General features: G+C 29.3%; 1 protein-coding gene across 8 annotated transcripts in view; it reads left to right on the top strand.

Moving 5' to 3' along the window:
* LOC142319586 (uncharacterized) overlaps nt 1–18,720 on the top strand; it is a 917,667-nt gene that overhangs the window by 612,824 nt on the left and 286,123 nt on the right. For all 8 annotated transcript variants that reach the window (XR_012755216.1, XM_075357048.1, XM_075357044.1 and 5 more), the window contains 3 exons: nt 453–582; nt 4,846–5,296; nt 12,134–13,554. Coding sequence is in view for 7 of the 8 variants with exons in the window: in XM_075357048.1 (XP_075213163.1) it covers nt 453–582; nt 4,846–5,296; nt 12,134–13,554 (2,002 nt within the window). In the remaining variant the exon portion in view is untranslated. The remainder of the gene's footprint in view (nt 1–452; nt 583–4,845; nt 5,297–12,133; nt 13,555–18,720) is intronic.

The raw sequence follows: 18,720 nt of genomic DNA, 5'->3' as shown, positions 1-18,720 counted from the left end.
ATAGTTGTTAAAAATACTTCCCTATTGAAAATATAAAACATACAGAACACAAAGCAAGATTATTTTCCTACCAAAATTATGCAAGCTAGAATAAAATAAACATTTTATATAAATTTTGGAATCATCAAAATTTAATAAGAACTGTGTCAAATAGGGATAAGCACCTAACTCTGCAATACAAAAAAATTAATAGAAATTGCAGGTTAACATTTATTACAAATATAAAAATAAGAAATGGTACTTTTTTTAAGAATAAGCTTTGTAGAAAATCATTAAAGATCATTTTTAATTGAAGTTTAGTATTCAAAATATATAAATTCAGTGAAATTTTGAGCTTGATATAGTCATCCGATTTATATTGATACAGTCATTTAATGTTTCTGTAAAATACAAAATTTTTAAGGTTTTATTTTATTCTAAATTTTAATATATCTTTCTTTTTTTCATTATAGTGTTTCTCCAGGAAATTCTAGTAAACGAAGCAGTAATGGAATGAGAAGACCATGTGTTGGATCTCTTAGACTTGGCCCTATTACAGATCCTGACGAACAAAGAGTGACAACTGCCACTCAAACAACATTGGTAAGATGATGTAACCAGATGTAACAACATAATCCAATAAAATTATCTAATCAGACATTTTTGAATTTTTCTTTGAAGACGTTTTTCGTTTCATTTTAGTATGTTTGGTCCTCACATTAGACATATCTATTTCATATGAAGACACATATCAAACATAATTTTTTCTTAATAATTATTAACTATAAATTTACAAATTTTAAATCACACAGAAAAATGAAGACCATAATTTCCATCATTGTGATAACATGTAGTGTTCATATTCATATTTCAAGTAAAAATCTAATTTATAATAACCCTGACTTTTGTATAAGTAACTATAAGTATGTTGAACAGATACAATTCTCTCTGGTATTAATCACATTCAATATTTTGTTGTAGTAAACAATTTTAATTTAAAATAAGCAACAGTTTAGATTTTTATTTTAAAATATTTTACTTAATTTTCTAATGTTTAGTACTTCATATAACTTAAACATATCAATTAAATTAAGTCCATTAATACAGTTTAATAAATTTAATGTTCATAAATTTTCAATGTAAGGACCCCTTGAAAGTAATAGTAATATCCATTCAGTAATTTTTCTTGGTCATGGTTTACACAGCATTTGGACTGACAGTCAATCAGTTTTCTTACCACTTCCTGTAACTCTGGTTTAAGTTGACGTTCTTCTAAGCACACACCAAAAAGGAACTTATCTCAACACTGTCTAACAGTATGAAATAAATAAATATACAAAAGCATATAACAATGATGTTTTAAAGTAATAGGGATGATTCAAATTAAACTCACTTTTTGACCATATTCTAAATATGTCTAATTCAAAGAATCCACCAGATATAACAGTAGCTGATGCCAGAGTGAAAAACAAAGTACCAGTCCCTGAAGATGATCACAAGCGCAATTGAAAGCATGATGTGAGTTTTGATATGATGTTGAATTTTGTTGAAAACATTAAAGTTAATTATAATTTGTTCAATTTTTTTGTTTAAAAAGCATATAGCAATAGTATAAAGAAATTATAATGACAGTTACAGAAAGGATCAAAGTAAAAATCCTCTTTTTGTTTTGCAATGTATAATAGCAACTAAATAAAAGCAATCACTTCTCTTGAACGATCAAATAGTAGGGTAAGAAAGGTTGAATGAATCTGTCTGCCATCATTTTCATTGATATGGCCACAAGCAGTCCCATTAGTTTTGGTTACATGTGGTGACAGTACGTTTAGTGCATCAGATTTTGTGGATGATATTGAAGTTGTTCATTAAGAATGTGTGTAGAATCTCCTGCAGTGTGTTTATTAATTTCAAATTGATCTCTGTTTAATTTATTTCCATTGCAGTGTTTGTGTTAAACTATATATAGTGTTAAATGTTGGTTTATATTATAAATAAATAAACTGAGAAAGACCTACATGTTTCTAGTCAAAGAGTACAGCCACTTATTCATTTGTAATGTTTTCTCTTTTATTGTTGGCAAAACAGAAAATTAATGTAATACGTGGTATATTTTAATAAGAATATAACAATATATCCAATATAATACAATCCAGCTTTGCTCATCACCTTATAACAATGTCTTGTGAACCAGCATGTACTGTAATTTGCAAGTAGCAGATGCGCTTTAATGTACTTATTATTTCTGTAAAGACAACAAATTAATTTCAAAAGAAAAAATGATATTTACAAACATGCTAAAAGCCTATTCACATTCTTAAATAAACCGCAACCACCATTCACTTGATATTTGTTACGTGTTACAAACAATTCAAGTTGCTCTTCAAACACTCCAGTTCTTCCCTAATATTCCTTTAACTCCACACTACAGTTATTATTTATATCTCAGCTTATGAATAGATGATCGATTGAAAAATTTGCAAAAAAGCAGATATCTTCACTTAAAATTCATTACACTTAGCTGTAAATAATTTTATACAATATGAATCATTTCTTTTGCATATTAACTAAGAGTTTAAAGTATAATGTAAAGTATAATCTTATAAAAATATTTCATTTTTTTTAATTCTATGTTTTGTGATACAGGGAACATCTCAGGGGGTAAAATCTCTGTAATTAGTTTAACTGAAGATATGAAATAATGTTAAGATGCCAAAGCGGAATCCATATTTAACAAACCAGTTTCTGTAGATCCCTAAAGTTAAATAACGTTAATGTAGTATCTATTTGGTTAAATAGTTTATAAATAGTAAGAAAAAAATAGATTTTGATTTTTGTAATTAATAATTTTTAAAGATTAAATGTAAGAAATGACTAACAAATGAAGCTTGGTTTTCAGTTTTTTAATATAGATTAACGGAAATTTCATTAGATTTTTCTGTATGAAGACGTATTTTCTAAACAGTATTTATAACAGGTTTGCTTCCAATCCAGTCATAATCGCTTTTCTATATTACTGTAATGCTGTTCTTATAAAAATCTCATGAGTAGTGGTGGCTATGATTCTCAAATTTTGAGCATAACCTCCCAACATAAAATTAAAGAATTACATTATACTACTGTTTATGAGCCTGCAGAGTAATGTTTATAATGCCAAATAGCATGTATTGAAACTGAAACCAGATATTTTTTAACTTTAGTGATATGTAGAACTAGTATATTAAGCATATATCTTTAGCTGTTGGCAGTATCCTTACTTCAAAGTTTGAATTGTTATTCCCTGAGACATTCTAAAAGATGAGAAAATGTAATATTGAAAAGAAACACAGTTACCAAACTTAACTAAACTTTTTTATTAATCTCCATGAGAGATCATGATAATATTCTCACTGCAGAATTATTCTTCAAAATTAATGTATATATATATATATATATATATATATATATATATATATCATACTCTAAAGAATTAATAAATTTTATTATTTTGCTGACTGCAAGCATAGTTGTTTAGTTTATAACAAGATAGAATGCTCTACATTAAAATTGTATACAGAAGGATAATTTTAGTGATCAAACAAAAGAAGTTGTTCATTAATTAAAATATTTAACCTACAAAAAATTTAATTCTTTTTTAATAAAAAAATGGAAAAAATAATGGATGGACTTTTTTCATAGTTTTCCTTGTAACGTTGTTTATCATTAAAAATAAAATAAAGAATACAGTTATTTTCTAACAAAATTTTATTCTTCTTTTTCATGATTAATTATTAAATCTATCGACTTGTGCTAAATCATGTTGCATCAGCGATTTACCATTTATGAGAAAACACTTTGTTTATGCTGATTGGAATTATTTGAAAAGTATTGGATGTGTCAGCTGTGGTACTTTGTGTAGGTTTCTGTCCTTTTTATATGTACTTATTATGTGTTTGCACATTGTGAGGTTACAGAAGTTAAGTGATTTTTTTTTTTGTGTTCATATTTCAATGATATAAACTGTGATTCAATTTATTGACTAAACTGAGGACTGTATGTCATTGTTTCAATGTTGTCATTGAATAGAGTGTGATATTATGAACATATGATGCCAGTAAAATATTCTGTCTCTGTAATTCTCTTTATGTAATAAGGGATATTTATGATAAAATATTGTGATTCAACAGCAAATGTAACTCCACTAATGTAGTTGTTGAATTAGTTTAATAAAAATCTAGAACAATTTTCTTCATATTATTTTTTTTTAAATTTGTATGATATATTGTAAGAAAATGTAAATGACCTTTAAGCCGCATTCTGTATTATCATTACTCTTTTTTCACTATCAAATTTTGTTGAATAATTAAAGAAATACAGTGTATAATTATTTTAATTTTATTATAATTTTGTTGAATAATTAAAGAAATACACTATGTTCTCATAAAATCTCATTTTTATACTAGTGATGTCCAGCTTTTCTGTAGCCATGAACCTTCTCCCCTTCTTCAAATATTTTTTCATAAGTATTCTTGCAATTTTAAATGCATGCTTTGTGATTTTTTAAGAACACTTAATTTATTTGAACTGATTTGAGTATTGCTTGACTTACAGATAATCTGCATTATTACTTTCTTTTTATGAAAAAATATTGAATAAAAAAATTAAGGTAGTTTTCATTTATCAATGAAACAGTGAATACTAATGGCATTTTTTAAGTTTCTCACATATTACCTGAAATATTTTCATGTTGATTTTTGATGTTAATGATGACAATATTCATTTTATTGGCATCATTAACAGTTGTTAAATCATGTGAAGACTTTTGCTCAAAAATTTTATCATCTGTAGTTTAAGCTACTTTATGCTGATCTGTTTTTTTCTTTATTACAGCCTAAAACACGACATCAGCGACCATATGGCTGGGAAAATGGACCAACTGTACCTCCATTTCACCTACAACAACAGACTGTTAATCCTGCAGTAAGATTTGGCAGTTTACCTTATGATGGTTCACTTCAGTGGTTATCAAGAGGCTCACCGATTCCTCCTCGTACTCTGCCTACAGCTGTTGAAAGACATAGGGAAGTATGTAGAAGAGTAGGTGATGAACCAGATGGAGAAGCAACATCACCCTTACGAATTGTTACAGAAATGGCTGATGATGATGTTGCCAATTTCTCTGATGATTCCCTAGAAGAACTTCTTCCTCCACCACCTCCTGCATCAAAACGTAGTAGTATTGCATGGGAAGTTCCTCTAGATCTTGATAATGACGCCCTCCTTACTCCAGGAAGTACCAAAGTTATTGGTCGACGACGACGTCGATCAACTGATCGATCAAGTAAGTATAGTGTGATTAGCTAGAGCAGGGGTTCTCAAACGTTTTTTATATATACCACTCATGTGATTTACAGATCTGTAGCAAATAACTGAACTATTAAATATGTAACATGTCATCAGGATAGTTTATCTCAGAATGGTAAAGCAATAAAATATTAGTTTCTTTTTTTGAGAATATCTGGTTTTTTCATTAAAAAAAATCACATTACAATTTTTTAATTCATTACACATTTTTTATTCATTTTTTACGAACACATTTATTTACTTTGCAAAGAAATGTTACATTATACATTTATTTACATTACTGATTGCAATATTTTTGAAGACTAAAAATTGAGTGAGAAGGATAGTTCTAAATGCTCGAACAAGCCTGTGGCACAATTGGTAGCATCTCGGCTTTTCATCCAGAGGTCCCAGGTTCAACTCCTGGTCAGGCATGGCATTTTCACATGCTACTTGTCATTCATCTCATCCTCTGAAGTAATACCTAACAGTGGTCCCAGAGGTGAAACAACAAAAAAAAATACTTGAACAAGTGAAGATATCTGGTTCAGTTGAATTAATTTTAAGCACAAATTTCTGTCAAGATTCAAATTATTACAAAATATATATTTTATCATCACTATAGTAGAAAATAGTTTTTACAAGATATGGGGGTAGAAAATAGAACTAAAAATAATAATACTTTGCTGGATACCAATGGATATTCATTTTTGACCTTAAGTAAAAATTTCATATAGTTTGATAAATTCCATTTTCAATCCTCCAACGCAAGATAGTTCTATCAAAGATTTTGTTTTGTTGTTAAGATTACAGGAATGACATCTAGTATGAAAGGTTTTTGTATCCATAGGAATTCAGAATAGTCTTCTTTAAATATTCTTCAAAAGTTTCAACAAGCATTAAGCTTGCTGATATAATAATGTAAAACACAATGGTGTTTTATATTATTGATGAGTTTATTAGATTATTTTTCATTTCAGTTTTGTATACTGTCATAAAATTTTCCAAAGTTGTAAAGAAATTTGCAGGTTTTCTTTCGATTTGTTTTATTTTGAAATTTTTTTATTTGAAATTGTTTTATTTTATTGTCTACTGAAAATTGATTTGATTTTCACCTTGTAAACTTAAATTTATATCTTTGAGGCAATCGAAAATATGTGATTAGTAGGCTATTTTGTGATCTACATTTCATCTGTCAATTGATCATGCAGTTCAAAATCTGTATCCAGTAGGCACACTTGCACCTCTGAATTTATCTGAAATAACCTGCTTACCATTCTCTCTCTCTCTCTCTCTCTTTTGTGTGTGTGTATATATATATATATATATATATATATATATATATATATGTGTGTGTGTGTGTGTGTGTGTAACAGTAACTTAATGTAGTCACTGGTCATTTTAGAACACAATTTTGAAAATAAATGATAGTTAAAGCCCAAGATTTAATAAAATTAACTACCTTTGACGGGCTCCTGGAGAATATGTATAAATTGTTCAGGCATCTGTTTTACTGCTAAAGCTTTTCTGTGGATACTGCAATAAGTGAAGGTACAATTTTCTGTTATACTTTGGTGGCAACATCTCCATATTCTCCAGCTCGATCACCATATTCTTCATAAGCTAGATCACCATCAGAACAGAAGCCAACCTTCTGCTTCCATTCCAATTCATTTTCTACAACAAACCTTTTTGAATATTTAATTGGTATTCCATGTTGATAATTCATCACAAAATAAATAATATATAAATATATCTGTGCTTGGCGAAAAATTCCTTTTTGACTTAAGCTATTATATTTTCTTAAACGTTTAATACTTACCCATGTTCATTTATATTTTATGTCAACTAAACCAGATTAATTCAAGCGAAGCATGTATATAAGGAAAAACTTCCTTTCGATATATATATATATATATATAAATACTAGCATATCAAATTTGTCTAATGAAAGAGTAACACAGTAACAATATTTTCAAATCAGATTGTCACAGATAATAATAAACACCGGAGGCAACTGTATCCATCTGACTAAGATAACCATGATCTGCTCACTTTACTGGAGTAAAGTACAGCAATTCTTTTATACTGGCCGTTATGAAACATTTTCCTACATGTGCAATGCTGTGGATGCATGGGATGGGAAAGACAAGTTTAATTTTTAATTTTTGAAAGTGAAATATTTTATTATTATATATATAAAACAAGATTTTATTTATAGGAGGTAACCAAAAAAAAAGAGAATTATTTTCTGTAGCGAGTGGGTTGGCAGTGCTGCCCTCTCCTATTAGCAACATTTACTACACACGCTCCTTGCTCAGTTGTTGGTAGTGTTCATGAGAAACCATTGCACTGCAAAGAGTGATTGTTTTCTTAAACACCTCCCAATGCTCTCGGTGCCACTGCTGGGACAAGTGCATATCATCTAATGGACAGCATGAGAAGGGGATTGATGTTTTCAAGATGTTATCTTAAATTAAATAAATTTTAATAAATAATTCTCTTTTTTGGCTGCTCCTCATATATAGAACAATATATACGTATATTTTAAACAGAAACATTAATTCATTTATTTCCTATTTGTTTTAACAGAAATGTTAATTAATTTATTTCCAAGATATTATACAACTTAAATGCAGGTTTTGACGAATAAAAATTTATTAACGTCATACAATTCAGAATTTGAAGGCAGCTTTGGGGTATGATATGTAGATAAATCCTTGTTATGCCATTGGTAACTTATATTTTTTTTTTTAATGTGACTTTAAACAGTAGCCATATCTGTTTTGTGAAGCATTGTTGTGTAGAGATAAGAATTGAATTTTCAATGAATCAATGAGTTTTTACTTTATAACATTATCTGGAAACAAACTACAGTTATTTTCAAAATATATTTTCTGATTAATGTGCCAAATAAATCAAATAAAGCATTTTATTGATCAATTTCATAAATCTTAGGGCTGGAAATAATGTGTGCTCACTCTCTTCATCCTTTAGTACCAACAATCAAAATTGTTATTAAAAACCAGCTGTTGGAATCTCCAGGAAAGTTATGGAAAATGGCTGGTTTAATTCTCCATTACTTTCTACTCTTTGTTAATCTTTTAACTTGGAACTTATTAACAGCATCCTACATCCTTAGTTGTGTTTATATACTTCAGTTTTTATCTTCTTTATAATTTTTACTTTTTGCACAACCTCTGTTATCTAAACTAAACCTAAGTGTCTTAATCCATGGTCCACTACCTAGTTAGTCTGCTTACAAAGAGAACCATTTGATCCCATTTAATCTTCACCATCCATCTGTAAAACCACAATCAACCTTTATTTTATTTATAGATTTATTTCTGGGTTATGTGATTTTGTACCACCTACAGTATTTTGTTACTGAGATCCACAGCAACTGCTTCTGTATGCAAAGATATAGATAACTATAATGGTTTGAACTAGTTTTTTAGAATAAGATTGATATACATTGTAGCAGTAATGAAAGATGAATTGTGTGTGGATGGTTTTGTTTAATAATGAATAAACCTTACCTGTCATAAAAATGTTGGTTAGGTGCCTTATGAAATAATTATTCTTTTCACCTTAAAAATTGCTTCCCACTTCTCTTCAATAGTATCTGTTACTTTTTCCAAACTTGAATTACAATCTACCCTTTGGTTTTGAATTACCTGGTTCAACAATGTACGTTTATCAAATAGGTTATCAATATTTATAGAAACTCATAAGTTTATTAACAACTTGTGCACTTTCTTCTAAATCAGACCAGGGAATTTCAGTTCGTAAATTTATCCACTGAAACTTACTAACTTTATCAAGACTGATTTTCCACAACTAGAATTATAAAAATGGATATTAGAATTATAAAAATTGTCTAAACTTGAAAATAATTTTTGTTCCTGAGCATCATTATTTTCTTATAGAGTGCATAGCAATTCTTTGGCAGAAGGTAGTATAAATTTGTGGGTTTTTCTTTCCTGAAGTTGACAGATTAATTCAGAATATGTCTGAAATGCTTCTGTTGCTTCAGAACTACATTATTAAATAACTGTAGAGTACCAAAAATTTCAAAACCAGTTCACTTTCTAGATTTTAAATAAAATCAATTTTGGGCATTTGTCACAAAATAAGAAGTATGATTTTAGGCCATCAAAAATGGAAAGAATTCTTTCTGTTGCAGGTTACAAACTAAGGAATCTTCTGCTGTTGTGAGATAATACTTTTTTATAATCTGTTTTCACAAATTCAGAGAACTCTTTCATTTCCGTTACTCTTACTGTATATATGTGAAAAGATTTATAAATTTTTATAACAATAACTTCTATATGTCCAAAGGTAGAGAATAACATGCTGTTTGTACTGAATTGTGTACAATGTGAGCTGAACAACCATATCCTAGAATAGGTCTAATTAAATCACTTTTGAACTTTTCTGAACACTTTTTCATTCCCCTTTCTCTTCACACCACCAAAATTACTGTTACTCTTATCAGCAACATAACAAACTAACTTTTCTTCAAGTTTGTTTTTTTCACACTGCAACAGATACAAGTTGAAATTTGAGCAGTTGACACTGCATCAAAATTGAAAGGCTTAACTTGAATTCCCTCCTCCAAACTGAAATTTCTTTTAACAGTAGGAACAAGTTTTACTTCTTCTGTTTGAGCTATCTATTGTTACTGTTACATAATTAAAAAGAACGCAATACATTATAAAATATAAATGGCAAAATAACGTTAATAAGTACCTCAGTTTGGGTTCTAGCAGATGAAAATTTTGGGTAATATTACTTTTTAACCAGTTTAGATGTACAGTCTGATGTTTTGAAACTGAGTTCGTGTCTACCGGTGTGGTATGAAAATGTAGCTCCTTTAGCAGCACACTCCTGATCAGTGTTATTGTTATTCCCATCTTTGCTTTAAAAAATCTCTTACATTTGCTGAAGCAGTAGCATTAATAGCACTCATGTTTAGCTGTTTTCACTTGTCTTCAATATCACTCTTTCCTTCATGTGCAACAGAAAATTCTCCAGTACATAGTGTGTAATAAACACATTCATTCTTACTGTCATTACACAGTTTCAAAAATTTTTATTCCTGTTGCAAGTTAACATTAAACACACATTTTCTTTTGCCCATTGCTAAACGATGAGACAAAAATTGAATAGAGATAAAATTATCAAAAATGTGTAGACAAGTTACTTCACACACGAAAACAACAAACACATTGCCCCTGTTGCCAAATGACTAAGTAAAAAGTATTGGCGAGACCAGTAGCCACGCCTCTGTCAAAATCGATATCAGCGCTTGCTCCAAGGTCGGCTGAGAGATGCATCGCCATAAGAGAATGTTTAAAAACATGATGTCGAACATGTAGGTCTAAAATTAAAAAAAATCCTTGCCCACCAGTCATAAAATTCTCAAACCTCGGACATTTTTGCTACTGCAGACAGCACTAAACACCAGAACTGTCCGGGCTAATCCCAGACTTACGGTAAGCCTACTGATAACCTGTTAGGATTCTTATCAAATCTGTTCATGGATGATCTAGAAAAGAAGTTTAAGACAATTTCAGTGTTATTTATAAGTAAATTTGAAATTTTTGATGTTATTGATGTTTATCACAATCAATTTTAATCTTAAAAATTATACTGACAAAAATTAAAAATACCAAATTTGCTTCTTTTCTTGGATACATTAACTAAATCCATCTAAAGCACAGGCATTCATAAATTAAAATATAGACAAAATTTGCAATGTAAGAAGGAGGAAAACCTGGCTCATTATAAATGTAAAACACCAGAGAAATTAGTCATTTTCTAATGGAGTGATGATTGTAAGTAAAATCAGTTACGAACATGATGTTATACTTTATATATGTGAAGTTGTACTTGTATGTTTAACATGAATAAGTATGTATAACATCAAGTTATTCTCTGTTTATTGAAGTTATACTTTGTATAACTTCATGTCTATACATATTCAAAAAAAAAAATCCAAATTTTTTTGAACTGCCTTTTAAAAGGAGAAAAATCATTACATTCTTGTTTAATTCATAGGGACTTTGGCAAATTATGACCAACTGTAAATTGCTATCAGTCTCCAATTCTAGTCAGCTGTTATAGAGTTTAGTTCTAATCTATAATCCTTCCCATTCCACCCCTCTCGCTCTCTTTTCTGTTTAGCCACTGTAAAGTATTCTATGTCTACAGAAAGAAAATTGGATTTTATTACATTTGTTTACTACAAAAAAAAATAGCATGTGTAAAAAACATGTAATATGATTTTTGCAAATAAGATAAGATACATTCAAAAATTTGAAAATTTAAGGTAAATATAACAAAATACCATTAATTCAAAATGTTATAAATTCAATTTTTTCCGTAAGACTTTGGAATGAAGTTTCATATGGATTTAACTAGAAAAAATTATTATTTCATTTTTATTAACTTGATATTCTTTTAAATTGAGGTGTTAATTTTTTTACCCATTTATGTTTATTTTGATTTAACTTTAAAAATGGAGGGAAATATTTGACTCATTGTAAATGTATTAATAATGTGAACATGAATATCTTAATCTTTATGTATTTGGTGTCATAGGATTTAAAATGGTTATTGACTTGATTGTTGTTCTTAGCTAGGTAAGCATTATGATTTGACATACTCATATAAAGCTCAGCAGTGATAAAATACTGACAGATTGTGCTATTTTACAACATCAATAAAGATTTTTTTTTCAGAAGCCAACTTAGTTTCATTCTATCTGGAATTTTTATGTAAATATAATTAATCTCATGAAGTGGTTTTAATAGAATTTTTATTGTTTCAGGTAATGGTTCAATGAGTCGTTTAAGGGACCAAGATGAATGGCCTGATCCTCCTACAGGGACTGAAGATGGATCGATATCACCACTCAGTAATTCTTCACATCTTGACTCATCAACTATTAGTAAACAAGAACAAGATCAAGATGATAGTAGTTTTTTACTTCCTGAACTGTCTGCATCAGATTTAAGTTCAGGTGGTACTTATGTAATTAGAAAAGGACGTCGTAAAGAGCGTAAACCTATATCTAGTGTAACTAATATATCAAATCATGATAAGAAATCTCAGTATCAATCAACAATAACAAAATTTGGTGAATTAAAAAGATGTAGCTCTACTTTTGATAATATTAAATCATTATTAAAAGATGGTTTAATAGAAGGATTGGATGATGCACCACCAGATTTTTCACCTCCTACACCTCCACAGATAATCAGGGTAGTTTCACTTCCTAGTCTTGTTCTGGATGAATCTGTACAAACACAAAAAAATATTGTCAATTCAGTCAGTAGGCAAATACAAGCACAATCGCAAGAATTAATAGTTGAATCTCAGTCAAATAAAGAAAACTCTCAGGACCATAGTAATGCAAATAATATCAAAACATTACACGATATTGGTGTTCAAGTGAATGAAGACCTCAGTGTATTGGTTTCTTCAGAAAAACATTTAACTTCTAATGAAAATGTTGCAGAATCACATAATGATGAAGTCAACAAAATTGAATGTTTGAAAAATGATGTCAATATTATGGAATCTACTGACACAAAATTATTAGAAAGCGAGTCTTCTGTAACAGATTTAGAATTGGAAGTTAACGAAAATCATGATGAAGTTAGAAACGATAATGAAAATCCTGTTGAAAATACAAGCAATGGTAGTAAGGAAAAGCCAGATTATGTAAATGAAGAAGAATCGGTGAAAGATAGTGTTCTAGAGGAAAAGAAAAAAGAGCTGCAGGTAGAAACAGCTAAAGAAGAAATTTCAGAAGATCCATGGTTAACCGCAACAGAAATAAGTGAAGTGCAGGTTGTTCCTGTAGCTGAAGCTAAAAATACTGAACACACTGAAGCAACTGAAATAAATGAAAAGCCAAGTGAGAAACCTCCTGGTGATTTTGTTGTAATGGTTGAAGTATTACAACATGAATTTGGACCTTTACCTCCGTCTCCAGTAGAAGAAGATGATGATGAATACTCTGATATTCTCCGCCCTAGCCCTGCTCAGACTCCACGTAGTAAAGGTGATGAACCATTTTATCGATGTATAGAACCACCAGCTAGTGATCCTATCGGAACTCGTTTTCTTAACCGTCCACCAGAGCCTCCTCCTCATCGGGAGCCTACTTCAAGTCTAAAGACAAGATCAATGGATGCTGGTTTTAGTAGAAATCATAAAAATCAACACTCTGGCTCAAGAAGAGATGTAAGTATTTATTAAATATGAATAGTAAGTTAAATTATTTTAGGATCAAAAAGGAAGTGTATTGTTTGAATGATAACTATTTTATTCTGAATAGACCATAATAAATTTCTTAGGCCACTTCAGTGATCTATATAATTACATTGTATTTACAGTAATCCCTCTCTATTCACGGGTTTGGCATTCGCAGTTTTACTTATTCACAGTTCCCTCATCCACTTTTCTAGAGTGAATTTTATTAGTATAACCACAAATAAATTAAAAAAATAACATTTAATACAGTACTTAAATATTTTGTTATTACTCTACTATTTCCATCATTTGTAAACAATATTTTCATCTCTATTTGGGAAGAAGTTATCAGCATAGCAGGTTAGATGTACTGTGTAAATAATTGCTCAGAAGACTAATTGCAGTAAGGAATTTTATTTAGAGCTGTGCAACTATTGATTCCTCTTATTCCTCTTATTTTTCAGTGGTAGATGTAAACACTCCATTCATCTATTCTATTCCATTTGAACAATAAGGTTTAAGAAGATATATTCATCTGAAACCTCTTCCTTCTTCTTGTTTTACTTATTTTAATCCCTCATTCATTTTTTAGTCCTTCAGCCATCTAAAAACTTTAAAATATCTTGATTGTTTTCAGTATAATCTATTGATTTACTTATTTTTAACTCTATGTTTAGAAATACTGCTTTACAGAGGTGGATTTACAAATGTGCCACCTGTAGGCTGAATGACCGGCTGGTGCTGCCACTGAGTCGCCCCTGTGCAGCCCATTACTGAGAACCAAGTATAGAGATAAATTTGGCAAAGTTGATAACTCTGTTTTTAGTGGCAGCAGAAAAAATTTCCGCCTTTGAAGATTTGCCGCCTACGAAAATTTGCTGCCATAGTCTATAGCCTAGTTAGTCTATTTAGAAATCCACCACTGCTGCTTTAAGTGTTGTTATGGTTTTGATTTATGTATAAGTGTCAAATCATCATTTGCTATGTTTTACATGATTGGAATCTTTGAAATAATTTTTCATATATTTTCTAAGGAAATGATTAAAGAAAAAAATTCACCATGATTTCTAAATAACTGAATAGTAATTTCTATGGAAAATTTACAATTCAACATGGCAAAGTTCATATTTGTGGAGGAGCACAGCAGTGTTGTTTTGTTTGGCTATAGACAGACATGATTGCATAACACTATAGTAGAGTCTAGGCTTAGTCCTATAAAAGTGAACAAAGTAACATCCTTGTCAATCCGTTCTAAACAAGAATTGTCAGTTTACAATAGGTTACTGTATTTTTTGGAACCTGTAATTTATTTCTGATTATGGTAATAACACAAAAATATTAATTTACATTACTATATTCATAAATGAAATCAATTTAACCTGCAATTAATTACAATAATCTAATTAAGTAAACTGTTTTCACCAAAACATTATAGTTCACAGCATTATATTCAAAGCTGATAGTAATAGTTTGGACATGTAGGCCTACAGAATCAAAACAAGTTGGATATAGTTGCGGAATAAAAAATAAAATAATATTTTTAAATTAATTCAATAATTAAATGATCAATATTACCTTAATACAGTCCTTAACCAGTTTCCATAGAACTGTCTTCTGTGATAGGTCATAACCCTTGACTTCTGAACGTGACTGAGTTTCACTTCTACTGGAATTAATTTCCAATTCGTCTTCACTACCTGATGTATCATTGTCCATCCCTGTATTTATAATTATGCTTTCAATGGCATCTTCCATCAACGCATCTGTTTTCCCATAAGAAAACATATGGTAAAGGTGCATTATGCATGACTGAAAAACAACTTTTCGATAGACCAGGGATAACTTGTTTTTCAATATACTTCAAAAAATTTTCATTGTTCATCTCTTTATGAAAGATAATTTTCTGTTTTACTCGTGGAATTGTACATTTAAAACTACTACTTTTCAGTAAAAATTGTTGCAATTTCTAAGCAAGGAACTGAGAATATTTGTTTTTTATTAGTAATAACACTACTATAAATTAAGTAATTCTTATAACTAAACACCTATTTTAAACTGTAACCCATAATTCTATGACTCATGTGTTTGTCATAATATCATTACTTAAACCAAAACAATTGATGTAAGAAATTTATACATTATTTACTTTAACAAGGGTTATTTACTTTTTTAGTACAATATATTTTCATCATGCTTGTGTTTTTAAGTACATTGACTATGAAAATAATTGCTCTTATTACAAAAAACTGGGCAAAAGATAAAAATCATTATTTGTACCTATAACTGAGCAGAAAAAAGCTCATGTTTTATTATTAAACATGTAACTGTACGCAACAGTACTTTGTAAACTCTGAATATGCACTTCACTTTATCAACTAGTAAGTCTTAAATCATGTGACTATGATTAAACTATTTCACAGATGTGTTAACCACTAGACCAACAGTGGATGGATGCTTATCAAGTAAAAATAAAAAAGTAGATAAACAAACTAATGAAAACAGCATTAACCAGTAATAAATAACAATAATGTTAAAACAATAGTAAACAAAAATTGTTAAAATGTAATAAGAAATAGTAGCGGAAATATAATGAAAATGGAGTATCTTCAAAATGACCATCAGTAAGATCCAGCACTTAAACCCTTTTCAATCATTTAAAGTCATCACCGTTGTCTAGCAGATTCAAAGCAAGGAGATTTATAGGTCCATTCAGTATAACCCAGTACTTAGAACTGCTCATCCCGAACATACAGAATCCCAGGTATTAATGTATTTCTGAATTCCTGAAGAACAAAGGCGGCTGGGTCACTTTCCCCCATATATTGTTCTGTGACACATTAATATTGCTTTGGATCACAATGTTGCAGACACTATTTGTTTCCTAGAGATGGATTGCATACATCCATATCGGTTTCAAGAAGGTCTTAGATACTTAAAAATTTACCAGATAAGCCCAAAATATTTATTGTATTAACTTTTTTTGTAAATGCATTTCATTATTGAACAAATGTATCAGATGATGTGGATGGTCATTAAATCGTTCGTATTTTTGAAATAAGTTCTTTAGTTTTCCACTTCATTCTATTAAGCTGAATTTCGGTGTACATAAATGAATTTTAGTTTACCATAGTTTTCATAGAATTGTTGTATATTTTGTTTGGAAACAAGGAAGAATTTCAATTTTAAGTACTCGATATACCCAACGTTTAAGATTGTCCAGTTCATCTAAATGAATTTCTAAATACCTTGCATCCTGTTACTGGAGCAAGCCTACATCATTCAATACCAGAATAAACACTCCATTACGAAGAGTGAAAATGTATAGATTTTGTTTTCATTAAACAATTAAACAATACACCTTCTTGTGGTTTTGTTGGGTAACAATAAAAATTCATGTAAAGTACATTTTTACCTGATCTGTATACCAATAATATTTTTGTATGACCATATATATTTATTTATTATGTATAAACCGTCAACACATTTAATAAAATTAAAAGAATATATGGGCATACAAAAATATTATTGGTATACAGATCAGGTAAAAATGTACTTTACATGAATTTTTATTGTATATATATATATATATATATATATATATATATATGTTAAAATGTCAGCAAAACTCAATTATAACTACTATTTTGTTAATTTAATTTTGTACTACAAAATTTATTTTAATATGATATAACTAATCTATCATTAATTTTTCCAAATAACTTATTATAATTTTTCAGGTATTAATTAATGATACTATATATTTGTGAATTAAAACCTGGTAATCTATAATAAAATAGCTCTAATAAACAGTATATTGGAATGTAATATAATAACAATAACCTGGGCTCAGTCGGCTGTGCTGGGTCTCTGTGAAATCATATCCATCTTCAGCATTCCTGTTCTGGCCTACCTTCTGAACTACCTTGCCTAACCTACTCACCTGGCCTAGCACACTGGACCTACTTCCCCTGATCGACCCGGCCTACCTGACCCAGTGTAACAACCCGGGACATGGTAACAGATATGACCAGACAGAGGAATGGTCATAACCATGGTATGGACCAAGACATGGCACACAGCCATGTCAGGAGTCATTACACTGAGTTGGTAGGTCAGGTCAGCTGAAGTAAATCTGGTAATTTGGGTGGAGTCATTGTAGGCTCCATACGCTTCAGGTTTCAGGCGAGGTAGGTTATGCGATCGGTGAGATAGGTCAGGTGGTCGGATAAGGCCTCACTATCAGGTTCTGAAAATAAACCAAAAACATGAAAAGATAAATATTGCATTAACAGTACCTTCATTTTTATTATGTATTATGTTAAAAAAGAATCATTTCAGTGGTATCTTAACATTTTTTTACTGATTATGTATAATAATTAGTAGCATTTATGAAAAATACATTTAAATATTTATTTATTTAATTAAATATTAATTTAATTTTATTTAATTTATTTATTAATTTCATTTTAATTACTAATTTATTATGTACTGACCCTCGATCCAGTTAATAAAATACGAGTAAATATGTGGGCTTGGTTTAATAAAATAAAAGTTAATTGCAATTGGTTGGATCTGTGAAAAGCTACAGAAGGGCACAAACATAAGTTAACTACGTTACCAGTTCTCAGATGAACCTAGCTACTTAAATAGTAGGAATTATCTTTACATATATATATATATATATATATATATATACAATTTTTCTTTTTATACCGTTATTAAATATTATAATATTATCAGTGAAATTGATAATTCCATTATTAATTGAAGAAAGGTATTTAATATCATGTCATCTTATATTTCAATTTATCAACCATACAATTTTTATCTGAAAAAATTAAAAAGCATTAAAATAATACAGTATTATTATATAACTGAAATTAAAACTACGATTACACAAAAAATAAAAAAATGTTACCCAGATACATTTCTTACAATTTAGACAAAATTAAAATATTTAAAAATATTAGTTATACAGTTATTTAGTTGTTTTTTTATATTTCAGTGATCAAATCCTAACTATTTGTATTCATAATTTATTTCCATACCTTACAATTTTTTATTATCCCATGTAGTTAACGAGTGTAAAATATTTTAATACACTTGAACAACTTTTATATCATAATATTTTATGCTAAATAATTTTTTTTTTTCTAA

The sequence above is a fragment of the Lycorma delicatula genome, chromosome 2 (genome assembly GCF_047948215.1).
Source record: "Lycorma delicatula isolate Av1 chromosome 2, ASM4794821v1, whole genome shotgun sequence".
Lineage (NCBI taxonomy): Eukaryota > Metazoa > Arthropoda > Insecta > Hemiptera > Fulgoridae > Lycorma > Lycorma delicatula.
This window is presented reverse-complemented; position numbering and strand designations above follow the sequence as displayed.